A 13,127-nucleotide genomic window follows, 5' to 3' on the forward strand; every position below is an offset into this window, starting at 1 on the left:
CTCTTGTTTTATGGTTTTAAAGCCTGTTTTTTGCTAGCAAAAATTAGCATTAGCATTATTACAGTTAACTAATGCACTGTGCCAACCAAGCTAGCACCTAGCGTTAGGGTTAGCTCACCCTGTTGTCCCTTCTCAACCTGGTCACTTCTGGCTCAAAAAATTCAAGATGGGGACGATGTTTTATTTTGCTTCCTTTGTCCTTTAAAAAGGTGAAAACCCATAAATACTGTTTGTACATATCTTTGTATATTGTGCAAAAATGGATAAAAACGCAAAAACTTCAACTTATTGTGCATTCCCACAGTTATACACAGTTGTTGTAATTCAATATGAGACAAAAAGAAACCCCATTTTGTACCACACAGTCAGTATATGTAAACACACTGTAAAATGCCTCAGAAACACTCTGAACTCTCCTAGAGATAACAATAGTCACTGGTGTGTTGTGTTGGATGCCAGTGCAAGTCTGAGTGCGCTAAAGTCTAAATTACACAATCCACATCTCCACACTCTGGGGAAAACAATAGCATATATATTTATAAATAGGAACATAATCAGAGCGCACTCTCTCTCTCTCTCTCCCTCTCTCTCTCTCTCTCTCTCTCTCCCTCTCTCTCTCTGTCTTTCTGTCTCTCTCTCTCTCTCCCACACACACACACACACACACACACACACACACACACACTGGCAGGGATCAGAGCAGATGCACAACCAGCAGGCTGCAGGAGCGACTCCGTTCAGCTACTATGGAGCAACAAAACAAAGCTCAGACTGGAGATATGTACAAGTTTGTGCAACAGAAATCTGCCAGCAGATTTACTAAAGAGGTGTTTGTCTATTAAAGGAAAAACAAAGGAGAGAAGAAGAGAGGACGGTGCCAATAACTCAAATATCTTTTTATGAGGATGAAGCCAATATTAGTCTCCGAGTGATTCAGTCGACAGTAACACCTGGGTGAGTTTATAGTTTCATATTCTTATTTTTATTTTTCGTAACATCTGTTGGATCTACTGGAAAGATTTTTTTTAAAAAAAATCTTGAATCCCGAAAAGGCATTTTTGTTTTTGTTATGATCAATAATTACAACATGTTAACTTTCGTGACTCCACTTAAAATCTTAAAATTTTAAAACTGCATAGTAAGTAGTAGTGCCACCTCTTGCAATAGTTTCTCTGTCCCTGTTCTGTCTAAACAAGCAACTACTCAGAAAACACAATCAATACTTAAACAAAACGTTCATTTGGCTGAGTAAGTCGACTGTAAAAAATCTGGAGAGTGTAAACAGATAGAGGAAAAGATTTTAAAGGCCAAAATCATTTTCAAGGTAGTACTCAGCTCTTCTCCCAGACCCCCACCCCCCCCCCCCATCACCTCTCCGCTCCCAGCTGTCGATTATTCCTGCAGGCTTTGGATTGATTTTCAGCACTGGACAGCTCCCGTGGCCTCAATGAAACGAACACACGTCACAGCTGCTGCTTAGTTTGCAAACTGCCCCGTCATAACTTTGGGTTGCACTGTGTGAACCATCGATCGGCATTTAAGACTTCCTCTGACAGTGATGCATGTGCAAAGATGGAAACTTCGCTTTTATCTATATGATTTAAAACTGGTACATATTTGGAGCAACGTATGACCCAGATGTATAGTGTGGCTCAAAATATCCTCTATCAAACTGATTTGAACTCACACATCTTTGAACTAATCTTTGCAGCACAAAGTAATATTTACTATACTTTAGTAAAAGTAGCAATACCACACTATAAATGTACACCATTACAAGTAAAAGTTTCAAAGTTTTACAACAGTAAAAGTATTTAAGTATTAAGCATTAATGTCCACTATGACAGAAATTCCAGTTTGTTTCTATTTTCCTTTTTGTAGGAACTACACACAGTGGGATCACAACAGAAACAGACTTCAGATGATGCACAAAGACTACATAAGTGTTAAACATTAACATACTTAAAATGAAAAATAAAAGTAAAAAGTAAAGGTGGTCATTATTGTTTATTAAAGGATCCATATTCGTCTTCCTGGGGTCGCACACATTGAAATTCAGGTCAAAAACAAAATAGGACTACAGACAAATTAAGATCTAAAACAATCAAAATACCGAACTGTCACATGTATCATGTATGTTTTTTACAGGACTATTATTACCTATGCATTAACATGTAAGCAGCATTTATAGAGGAATTAATTTATCAACTGTATATACACATTGTTAAGTTGTGTAACCCAGTGGTTTTCAACCTTTTTGGTTTCAAGGACATTGATAGACATTAGGCCATTAACCCCTTTTGGTTAGATTTTGCTTCAGGGGCCTCCATCTAAAAATATTTTGGTTGTTAGATACGACTAAAACCTGAATTCTATAGTTGTAACCTACACCAGGATATAACTGTGTAGGAAGTGAAACCTACGATCAGAATAGTCATGCTAATGATTCTTACTGACACAGGGCTCACTTCTGTTGTGTATTAAATAGTGAAAATAAACTATTCACAATTTTTCTGGGGACTCCCTGGATTTCTGTCAAGGACACCTTGGGGTCCCTGGACATTATATTTAAGTACAGCACTTGAGTAAATTTAGGTACATGCCACCACTACATTAGACTTGTTTTGGCCTGTGAAAAGAACACAAAGGGGCCTCTCTATTTTGTATATCTATTACTTTTTAGTGTTATTTGTAGTGTGTATTCGTGTATGTGTGTGTGTAGGATGAAGTTCTTCTAGTGAGAATATGTGCCTGTTATACTATTTTTGCTTCTCCATAGGACTATAGGACACTGTGGACCCACTGCTGTCCTCAGGGACATGTGGTCCCTTCTTTAATGTCAGTTAAAAGACAGTGTGCTGTACAGAAATGCAGAAATACAGAGGAAAAACAAAACAGAATCGCCTCCGAAGAACGTGGCGTTACCAAATGCAGCTCTCTCGCACATTTTCAAACATTCCTTTGTCTTTTAGAAAGACATTTATAGACTGGTGTGTGTGTGTGTGTGTGTTTGTAGTAACATCATCTGACGTCATAATCTCGTCATCTTAATCTGTATTTTTTTCTCACACTCCATCCAATGTGGAGGACCTCCTAATCTTTTTTTTTCTTTCCTTATCCCTCCCTCCCTTTCTCATATCATCAGATCTCAGATTACACAAAAGGGCTTAAACCAGGTCAAACAGCAACTGCCATCCACCTTTCATATTGTTGTTTGGCTTGGGAGATTAAGGGACATGGTAATCTGGTATTTGACAAGGGCTTCCTCCATCCTTTTCCTTTGCATGATTATGCTCTGACGTACCTGAATAAGAGCTACGTCAGAATCTGCAGCACACTGCGTAATAATAATCTGCATTTGTGGAGAGCTGTGTTGCACTGCAGGTTTCAGTGCTTGTTTATGAGCATAGGTGGGTAACTTGAGGGAGCGTCTGTGGCCTATTTACATCTCTCCACTCCACAGTTGGTTTATCTCCTCCTTACAAGTTGTCTCTTTCTCTCTCTCACACACACACACACACACACACACACACACACACACAGCAAATCAGCCCATAGAGAGAGAGAGGAGAGATGTTCCTATGGAGACGGCTAACAAAGTAACTATGATCAACCATTAATTACTGTCACTCTCCCCCAGGGATCCCATCAGATGAGGAATAAAGATATCAGCCAGGAATATACTGACAACAGTTGGTTGCATTAGTGGCAATACTGAGATAATGACAGTATTTAATGTTTGTTCAGACATACATTATTGATACAATGTACATTTTTGGCAGATTCACACAAACTATTTACAATCCTCACCCATTTATAAAACAAAGCCTTTATAGCTGCAAACCCTAACTTTAGCCCCTGCGTACTGGCAGTTCTTTGGTTTTTAGTTTCATAAAATGCAATTTAAACAAAGCTAGAGATGTTTCACTGGAGAGTCACAAAACAAATATGGATCAGGAGTTTGATGAGCAAACCAGTAAAATGAACCAGTGTAATGTTCCTGCAACACATGCTCAATTTGTGAATGTTGTTTTTTCTGATATACAGCTATATTGTACATATTTGTTATGTTATAGTATTTTTTTTTTTCTTTTTTTTTGGTGTGGGGGGGGGGGGGGGGATTTTTCACCCCATTGTCATTCCCAGGTCGTCAAATACCAAAACTTTATCGCACCCCTCAGCATCTCATAGCGACACACAGGGCACCTTTAGCTTCTCTGTGTGAAACACAGCTGTAACACCATGTTAGCCATGATCAGTGTTCCGAAACAGTTGTGGGTAGGTTTAGGCAGCAAAACTACTTGGTTAGGTAGATTAAGTACAATTGACAATAACGTAGCATGACCTAAATGCATCAGTGTGACATCATTGCACAATGACAACGCTAACTTTTGGTTTCACACGGGACACAACCATGCCCCTCAGGGTTAAATTCCTTTTGTGTTCAGTCCATCCTCTTCTCTTTCTTCAGGCCCTTTTGTCTTGCTCTTCATATTACATCAGTTGCTCAGCATTGAGTATTGCTCTGGATGGGTTTACACTGGAGTTTGTTGAAAGCCTGAAAGCCTCTTAAAAGGATGCTAAAGGGTGGCGTCGGTATCACACACCGAGGGGTAAGACAGGGTGTCGTTATTTAATGACCTGGGGATGAGAACGTGCTGAATTGTTATCTATTCTGTATTTATGTTCTTGACTGTTGCAGTACTTTGCCTTTATTTTTATTTCTTCTAAATATGTTTACTTTATGCACCAAACACCAAGGCAAATTCCTTATAAGTGACAGTTATAAACCTTATTGTCATTCTGAGTCTGAAGTGATAGTTTGTGTTGTGAGAAAACAATCCGAACCCGAGGGCCACATGATATTTTTTTTTCTGAACCTTTAAGATGGAGTTGGGTTTGGTTGTCATGGAGATGATTTATAACATGATTTCACCCATGATACTTTTAGGATTCTTTTTTACGGGGGCCTAAAAGCACAAGCTAGTCAGTGGACATTGAGTGTGGATGTTTTATGTTTTTTTCATTCTGTTACACTGTAAACCTGATGTCGACAAAAGACAAGAGAACAGTTCAATCAACACCTCTCTGATATTTCAACAACTGGATATTGTATAGAATCGGCTTTACAAAGGTATTTTTAAAGGCTTATGTCTAAATATTGTGTGAAGTTTTGTTTGCATGACACTAATAATAACATAAATATCTTTCTTCAGAGGTAACACCATAATATGTTTTTAACCAAAAACATATTCTTAGACAAATGTAATTAAATCATACAGTTCACCACAGCTGACCACACCTGTATCCAGTGCACCATCTCAGTTATATATAAAACCAGTTCCATTTTTTATTGTCCACTTAACTGGGAACAATGCTGTATTTAGACAAATAAAAACAGAAATTGATTTTGTGAATATAAATAAAAAAGGGGCGGGAAGGTTGCCATTGGATATGCTAGCACAGGTGGCATGGACCAAACATTTGGCATGACACAAAAATAAAAAAACAAACTAACAACACTGAGATATAGAACATTAGATACAACATGTAAAACAATAGATAACTGATTTGGAAACTATGGGATGCTCCTCACCAGTACAAACTGTTTAAAATAAAATACAAATACAATTCAGGAGAACTGCACCAGAACAATTCAGTCTTTCATTCATGTCTTCATTGTAAATCCCATCAGACTGACTTATGAACAGTGTTGTTCCATCCTGATCCCATGCATGATGCCGCTGGCACAGACATGCGTCTGACCTACGTATGTGATCCAACATTTTGGCTGGCATCTTTAAGGACTCTGTAAGAAAAGGTTGTGACTTCAGGCAGAGGACACTCTCCTCCAGCTGTACCGAGCTGACGTAACCATCTGCCCTTTGGGATTATCCAGTCGAAAATCACTCCTCATCCGGCCAATCAGCAGCCAGTTCGTAACATCTGTCATTGGTGTTACAGGAAAGAGAGTCTGGAAGCATCACATACAAAGGTTGCACCCAGGCCACATTACATGATATCAAAACCTATCAAAATTCTATTTGCTTGTTATTGACGGTGATATTGAACAAAGGCTTTTAAACTGCAGATTTCCCCAAGACAATCCATTACTACCTTTCACTGTCAACTAATTTAAATCAGCCAAAGTGATTCACGTACAATAAAACATAAACCACTGTTGCCCTTTTGTAGTGCGTGCGACCGGCCTTCTATTGGTTACGCAACCCGGTGCTTTTTTGTTCTCCTGGCTTCCAACTTGCTGACATAATAAGCCGAGTGAAATCACCCTCCAACCTTGTCATCAGGCCAAACAGCAGATCAATTGTTCCTCTAACAGTAGATTACCACTGATTCATCTCTTTTTTAGACCTTTGTCCCTTCCACTGCCTGTCTGGTTTTCCACCCCTGATTGGTCTGAAGGTCCCTAAGGCTAACCACTAGCAAGGACCTAATCAATAAGCTTTCATTACACAAAACTGTCTGGTCTGCACCGTGCATTAAGACAAAGCCAAAATTTACAGGGAGAGATTTTTGATTCCTCTGATTTTTAGCCATTATAGCAACGTGGCGCTACAGATGGAAATGTCAGTTTGTCCACTGCTTTGGTCCAGACTGAAATATTTTAACAACTATTGGATGATCTGCCATGAAAACTGATCCAGACATTTGGGTCAAATTTTCAAATCATCCAGTACTTTGGTTAGTGACCAAATTCTTGCAAAAATAATGCATTTCCCCTCATCCTCAGCTGTGCTGCTAATTACTGATAGCATGTGAGCATGTTAGCATGTTGACATTAGCATTTAGCTCAAAGCACCGCTGTGTGAGTATGGCCTCTCAGAGCTGTTAGCGTGGCTGTCGACCTGTAGCCTTGATGATTTTTTTGGAGGTCCAGGAATTAGTCATCTTTGTTAACCAGTTTGGTTTTGTTTACCTCCACATTTTGAATGCACTTAAATTTACAATTCTGATTACTAATGTCTTCATTGTCTTATTTGTTCACAGAAAATGCATCACGAGAAGGCAGCACTGATAACGAATGCAAGACAGACCTGAGCTCATACTGCCCTCCTGTCCAGCAACAGTACTTTAATGGTTGGAACTACCCGCCCCAACCTACATTACTGCCCTCGCAGACACAGCCTGATGATCACCGGTGCCATGGGAGCGGTGCGAGTCAACAGGTAAGATGGGGATGGGGAAACCGTGTCATTGGCCACTGGCCACATCTGCTCTAGTTTTTCTTTTAGGTTGTTTCTGTTGCCTCTAACTTAGGAAAAAAAGTCCAACAAATTATGGCTACACCTACAAAAATATAGCAGATATTAAAAATATTGTACCAATTTTATAAGTCACTCTTAATATAGGGTTTATAATCCTTAAGAAATTATTAAATAGAGCTTAAGAGATCAGGTATAAGCCAATATTTAGAACACCATTTGGGTTGCCAGGTTTTAAAAAATGGACACTGCTGTTCACCAGGTAGAGCCTCAATCAAACCATTTGACCTCTGACCCTATGGGACATGGCTGCAGAGCATCTGGATGATAACCCATTTATCAACTTTTTTTTAACATTTACAGCTGCTGACTTGATGGATGATCATAAAAACCCTTTATCAAAAACATTTGTATTTCCATACAGATGACTTACCAACTTCTGTGAAGAAACCCATGACCCTTTATCGATGAGTTCATATGTGTGTGTAACTGCAGAATTAATAGTTTATTACAATTAATAGATAGCTTATCAATATCTATATTTTCAGACTTGATTGATTCTTAAAGAGTAAGAGACCCCTGAGGATTTATTCCCTGGGTCTAGACCTGTGAATCCACCCACTCCACCAGGTTTGAGTTGACTGATTCGTCTGACATTGAGACACAAAGCTGCGATTTGTCATTTAAAATAAAATACAACCAATGAATGCTGCTGAGGGTCTCGGTTAGCCAATCAATCGGAGTAACACCTTTGTCAAGTGGTGTGCCAGAACTATTGAGAAGCAACAACAACAATGGCCAGTGCTATAGACAAGAGAGATGCTGCAATCAAGACTGTTTCTTCTCCATATCGCCTGACATCATAGTTTATTTTACTTTGCTCTGCTCCACCCATGAAACCACAGCAAAAGTATGTTGTCATGACTATGGCAGTGTGGACTACAAATTATGTTAGATTCAGGTGGATATGTTGGTCTCTAGTGATTGGTTAGGGAAAACTGAATCTATCTCCTCTGTGAAAATCAGTTAGAGTGGACGATTTTTTAAAAATGTGACGTATGATAAAGGGGTACTAAAACATCCAATCGACTGTTCGCAATCAGAGTCTAGCAATGTTACTAAGACAATGAAGGTCTGCCAAGCTCTGCATTTCTCCACATGTTGAAGTGGTGTGCATTGAGCTGTAGTAACAAAGATACAGGTAACAGGTACAGCCAAACAGGTCTGAGCTTACTTTTTTATCATACTTACAGAGCAGAGAGTTTGACAGTAATGGCAACAGTGAGCAGCTTTATAACCTGTCAGTTTCCAGGAAGTAAATTTCTCCTCTCTGTTCTTCCAGATACAGCATCGTTTCCACAGATGAAGATGCCCTAAAGATCTCCAGCCTGGGCCTCCACAATGGCCACAGTCCTCTGACTCAGCAGACGCTGTCGGGGGCCTGTATGCGGGGTGAAGAAGGAGGAGGAGAGTGTCAAGGAAGTGACGAGGGAAGAGGAGCTTTGACTTTGAGAGTGGCAAACGAGCCCATCGTCCACAACAGCTGCCGTGCTTCACCTTCCTGTCGCCTGGGCCTGGATCTGGGCACCGGCCGCCTGCGCAGCCGCTTTGTGAAGAAGAATGGCCAGTGCAATGTGGTGTTCAATAACATGGAGGATAAACCACGACGATACCTGGCTGACATTTTCACCACCTGCGTGGACATACGTTGGCGGTACCTCCTGCTCATTTTCACCACCACCTTCCTTCTGTCTTGGCTGGTGTTCGGCCTGATCTTTTGGGGAGTGGCGCTCGCTCATGGAGACTTTAACCCTCGCATTCCTGTGAAGGAAGGGGATCCTCAAAATAACGTAGAGGATGGAAAAGACGAATGGCGGCCATGTATTCTCCACATCCAGGGTTTCATCGGGGCGTTCCTCTTCTCCATAGAGACCCAGACCACCATTGGATATGGTTTCCGGTGTGTCACTGAAGAGTGCCCAGTTGCTGTGGTGACTGTGGTGGTCCAGTCCATTGTGGGCTGCATTATTGACTCCTTCATGATCGGCACCATCATGGCAAAGATGGTGCGGCCCAAGAAGCGGGCACAGACCTTGCTGTTCTCGCATCATGCCGTCATCGCTCTGCGAGATGGTAAGCTGTGCCTCATGTGGCGCTTGGGGAACATGCGCAAGAGCCACATTGTTGAAGCACATGTGCGTGCTCAGCTCATCAAGCCACATGTGACGGCGGAGGGCGAGTACCTCCCTTTGGAGCAGACGGACATTGATGTTGGCTATGACGATGGGCTGGATCGGCTGTTTCTGGTGTCGCCACTGGTGGTGGTCCATGAGATCAACAAAAACAGTCCTCTGTATGACCTGAGCCGGGATGACCTACAAAAGGAAGACTTTGAGATTGTGGTCATCCTGGAGGGAATGGTGGAGGCTACAGCTATGACCACTCAGGCCCGTAGCTCCTACTTGGCAAAGGAGATCCTGTGGGGTCACCGCTTTGAGCCTGTGGTCTTTGAGAAGAGTGACCGCTATTACGTGGACTACTCCCGCTTCCATAAGTCCTACGAAGTGCCATCTACACCTCACTGCAGTGCCAGGGAACTGAGTCTGATGACAGGTCGTGGCGGGCAGTCCTCATCCTCCAGCTCAAGTTACTCCCAGTCTCCATCACCATTTGCACCGAGGGCAGCCCGCCACTTCCTGGGCCCTCACTCCCCCAGCGCTTTCTGCTACGAGAACGAGGTAGCTTTGTGCTGCGGGGATGACGAGGATGAGGAGGACGTGAAAGAGGAGGCAGGGAGCCTGAATGTCAGAAGTGACAGAGAGGTAAAGATGAGAGATGACATTCACTTGGGTTTTAAAGAGACATTTGTGGAGGAGCAGACAGTGGAGATGCTGTGTGTTCTGGACACAGAGAATCAGATCAGCCTTGACAGACTACAGCCCACCCTACCTTTATACATCAGCAGAGAGTCAGGAGTTTAATCAATGTAATGGCTGCCCTTCCATTTTGTTTCCTCTCTTTGTCTGTGTGAATCCAACCAAAGTATTGAACTCGTGTAAAAATTAAAGATGGAGGACACAATTTAAACTGTACATCTGGCAGAAGAAGTTATTTTTTGCAGCTGTACAAATCCACTCAGCTTTAGCTCATAACTTGCTCTGGTTTCAGGTATTGTACACTTTCAGTTGTAACATCAGCATTAAACCACGCACAGCTCATCTACTTTTAAACATGGTGACCGGATATTTCCCTCAAATCATGAGGTATCTTGAAGACTCTATTGCTTTCTTGTTTTATTCAATATAACGGTGTATGATCTGCAGTTAAGTCAAGCTTTTTGTTCTTGATTTTGTTTTTGTAAATATGATATGCTTTTGTTTGAATTTTGAAATGATTATGCATCATAAACAAATAAATGTTATGAGAGAAAAATCCATTTATTTCAAAAGAAGCACAACACAAATGCTCAACTTCAACACACTTATTTTCTTTGTGTAAAAATAAATTATTTATTTATTTTGAACTTATGTCTTCCTGCCTGTTATTTTTCACATTTGGTGACAATGCCATTTATTCCATTATAGACAACAGGTTCACACACATTGAATGAGCCATTAAACAGAATTCAGTTAGTCAAACACATACCATTGAAGAACAAGCACTTTATTCTTACTTTTATCATTAGATATGAACACTTTGTAACAGTGTGTTGTTTTGTATGAACACAGAACCTAATAAACAACAGTGTATACTGTTAACACTTGAATTGTCTCAGTTGAGTCTGTATTGCACATTTGTCTTGACTTTGGATCACAACAAAGGTGGATGCTCTTTCTCTTGAACAAGCAACGATAGCTGTTCAAGAGATGGCAAATTGGGCCAGTCGGTGTGTTAGTTGGTCTGTCGGTCAACCACTTTGGTCCAGACTAAAATATCTGAAAAAATGAATGGACTGTCATCCTCAGGATGAGTTGTGATAACTTTTAATCATTCTGCTATCATCAGGACACATTGTTATTACTTTTTAATGCTTTGATTTATGACCAAAAGTCTACAAATATCATGGCATTCCCACCAGTCTCTGCTGTACTTCGTATTAAGTGCTTTTATTGTTTATATTCTAAGTTAAGATGGTGAGTACCATAACTTTTATACCCATAAAAATATTAGCACGTTGGCATTGTCACTGTGATAACTGCATGTTATCATGCTGAAGTTAGCATTAATTTAAAGTGTAACAGAACTGCTAACATGACTATTGACTCTAAAGCTGCTTTCAGATTGCTGCACAGTAACTGCCCCGACAACCCGCAACAGCAATTCCTCAAAAAGCAAAGCGTTTTTAAAGGTTGCTGCCTCTGCTACAGTCAGCGGCTGCCATGACGGGCAGGTACTTCGTTGAACACTGTCAGAAGTGGGAGCTGGCTTGTAACTGCATACTCAACGGAAATCACTGAAATTACCAAAGATTTCTGCATATTTGGACAATCTAGCAGTCGTCTGAATTTAAGTATAGATGTTATCCCAGGTCACTTTTTCTTCTGGTTGCCCTTATAAGTTGTTAGCACCCTTCCTCTGGGTATTCAGTAACCAACATTTTCAGCTCCTCCATCTCGTCTTCCCTCTACTTCTGTGATGCCCATTATTTGATTGGCCAGATAGGCAGCAACTGCCAGAAGTTCAACAAGCTAAACTCAGTGCAGCAGGGAAAAATCTGTGTGCGTGCATGTGGCAGCAACCACGCCATACCCCTACCACCATGTTGGAAACCGCTTCCCTTCTGCAGTCTTCTCCTATATAACAAGAGGCTGCGAGGTAACCTGTGGAGTGTGAAAGCCCTTTAGTGTTGTTGGTAACTTGTTAGAGAACCTTCATCACTCAAGTACAATATCACTTGTGTTTCACCTTATCATGGAGGTAATCTCGTGATTCTATGTCCAGTGTCAAAATCTAGTTCAAGTTGTGTGTTAAAACAGAATGCAAAGTGGAAAGATGGAAAGACAAAATTACACACATATTTGCTCATCTCTCTATGAATTGAAAATGTTTAAACTTAAGCAAAAATTCACACATAACCTGCTGCTTTATGAAGCTGCTTCATAGATGTACAGAGACAATAGGACAGAGGAGAGAGACTGGTGGGAATATATATTATATTAACATTTTTTTCAGGTATTTTCACCTTTATTACACTGAGAGGGGAGTATGACATGCAGCAACAGTTCTCTGAAGAAGTGAGGGAGAGGCACTTACCACAGAAACACCATGAGGAGGCACTGAAGTCCATTTAACTGTGAAGTGGAGAACGGAGTGTTTCTGTCTGTTGTACAAGCTCCCCCATGTGGTTGAACAGCGACACCACAGTGAGCAACAGTGCCAAAGTTCTGTATGTTGCTGTTGTGTTGATCACTGAACTGTTTTCTTTGTGTGTTTTTTATTTTTGGTTATTCTACTGTGTACCAAAATCAGAATCAAGATGTCTGAAATATGAAATTAAACCAGTGACAAGAACTTTTCTCTGAGATTCTTCTAGCTGATGGGCACTTTGGGACAGAGTTTCCCAACCTGCGGGTCAAAGCCTCTCGAAGATTTGCCATTACCCCTTTTGAAAATACTAAATTTGCAACATAGAATGATATATGATTGTTTTCAACTTTTAATCTGTCCATACTATCATGCAGTTTGACCTCCTCTTGCTCCTAACAGTTATTCGATAAACAGTTTGAAAGGTTTAGAGAAGGGATACTCAACATGATTTGCCCAGGGTCCACTTTTGCAAAATGAGAGGAGTTAATAAAAAGATATTAATAATATATAATCAACTATTTGCCTGTTTTCAGCTTTTCAACATTTGCTGTCCTCACTCATTTTTGCCAGAAGACAAATCCAGTTGCAGCAGCCCCG

General features: G+C 40.7%; 1 protein-coding gene across 1 annotated transcript; it reads left to right on the forward strand.

The window, feature by feature from the left end:
- Positions 1-694: 694 nt before the first annotated feature.
- On the forward strand, positions 695-10,941 carry LOC117254913 (ATP-sensitive inward rectifier potassium channel 12-like). The gene is made up of 3 exons (XM_033623369.2): positions 695-954; positions 7,009-7,187; positions 8,566-10,941. The coding sequence occupies exons 2-3, from the start codon at positions 7,096-7,098 to the stop codon at positions 10,202-10,204; spliced, it is 1,731 nt and encodes a 576-aa protein (XP_033479260.1). The 5' UTR covers positions 695-954; positions 7,009-7,095; the 3' UTR covers positions 10,205-10,941.
- Positions 10,942-13,127: the final 2,186 nt, after the last annotated feature.

This window comes from Epinephelus lanceolatus, chromosome 3, assembly GCF_041903045.1.
Source record: "Epinephelus lanceolatus isolate andai-2023 chromosome 3, ASM4190304v1, whole genome shotgun sequence".
Lineage (NCBI taxonomy): Eukaryota > Metazoa > Chordata > Actinopteri > Perciformes > Serranidae > Epinephelus > Epinephelus lanceolatus.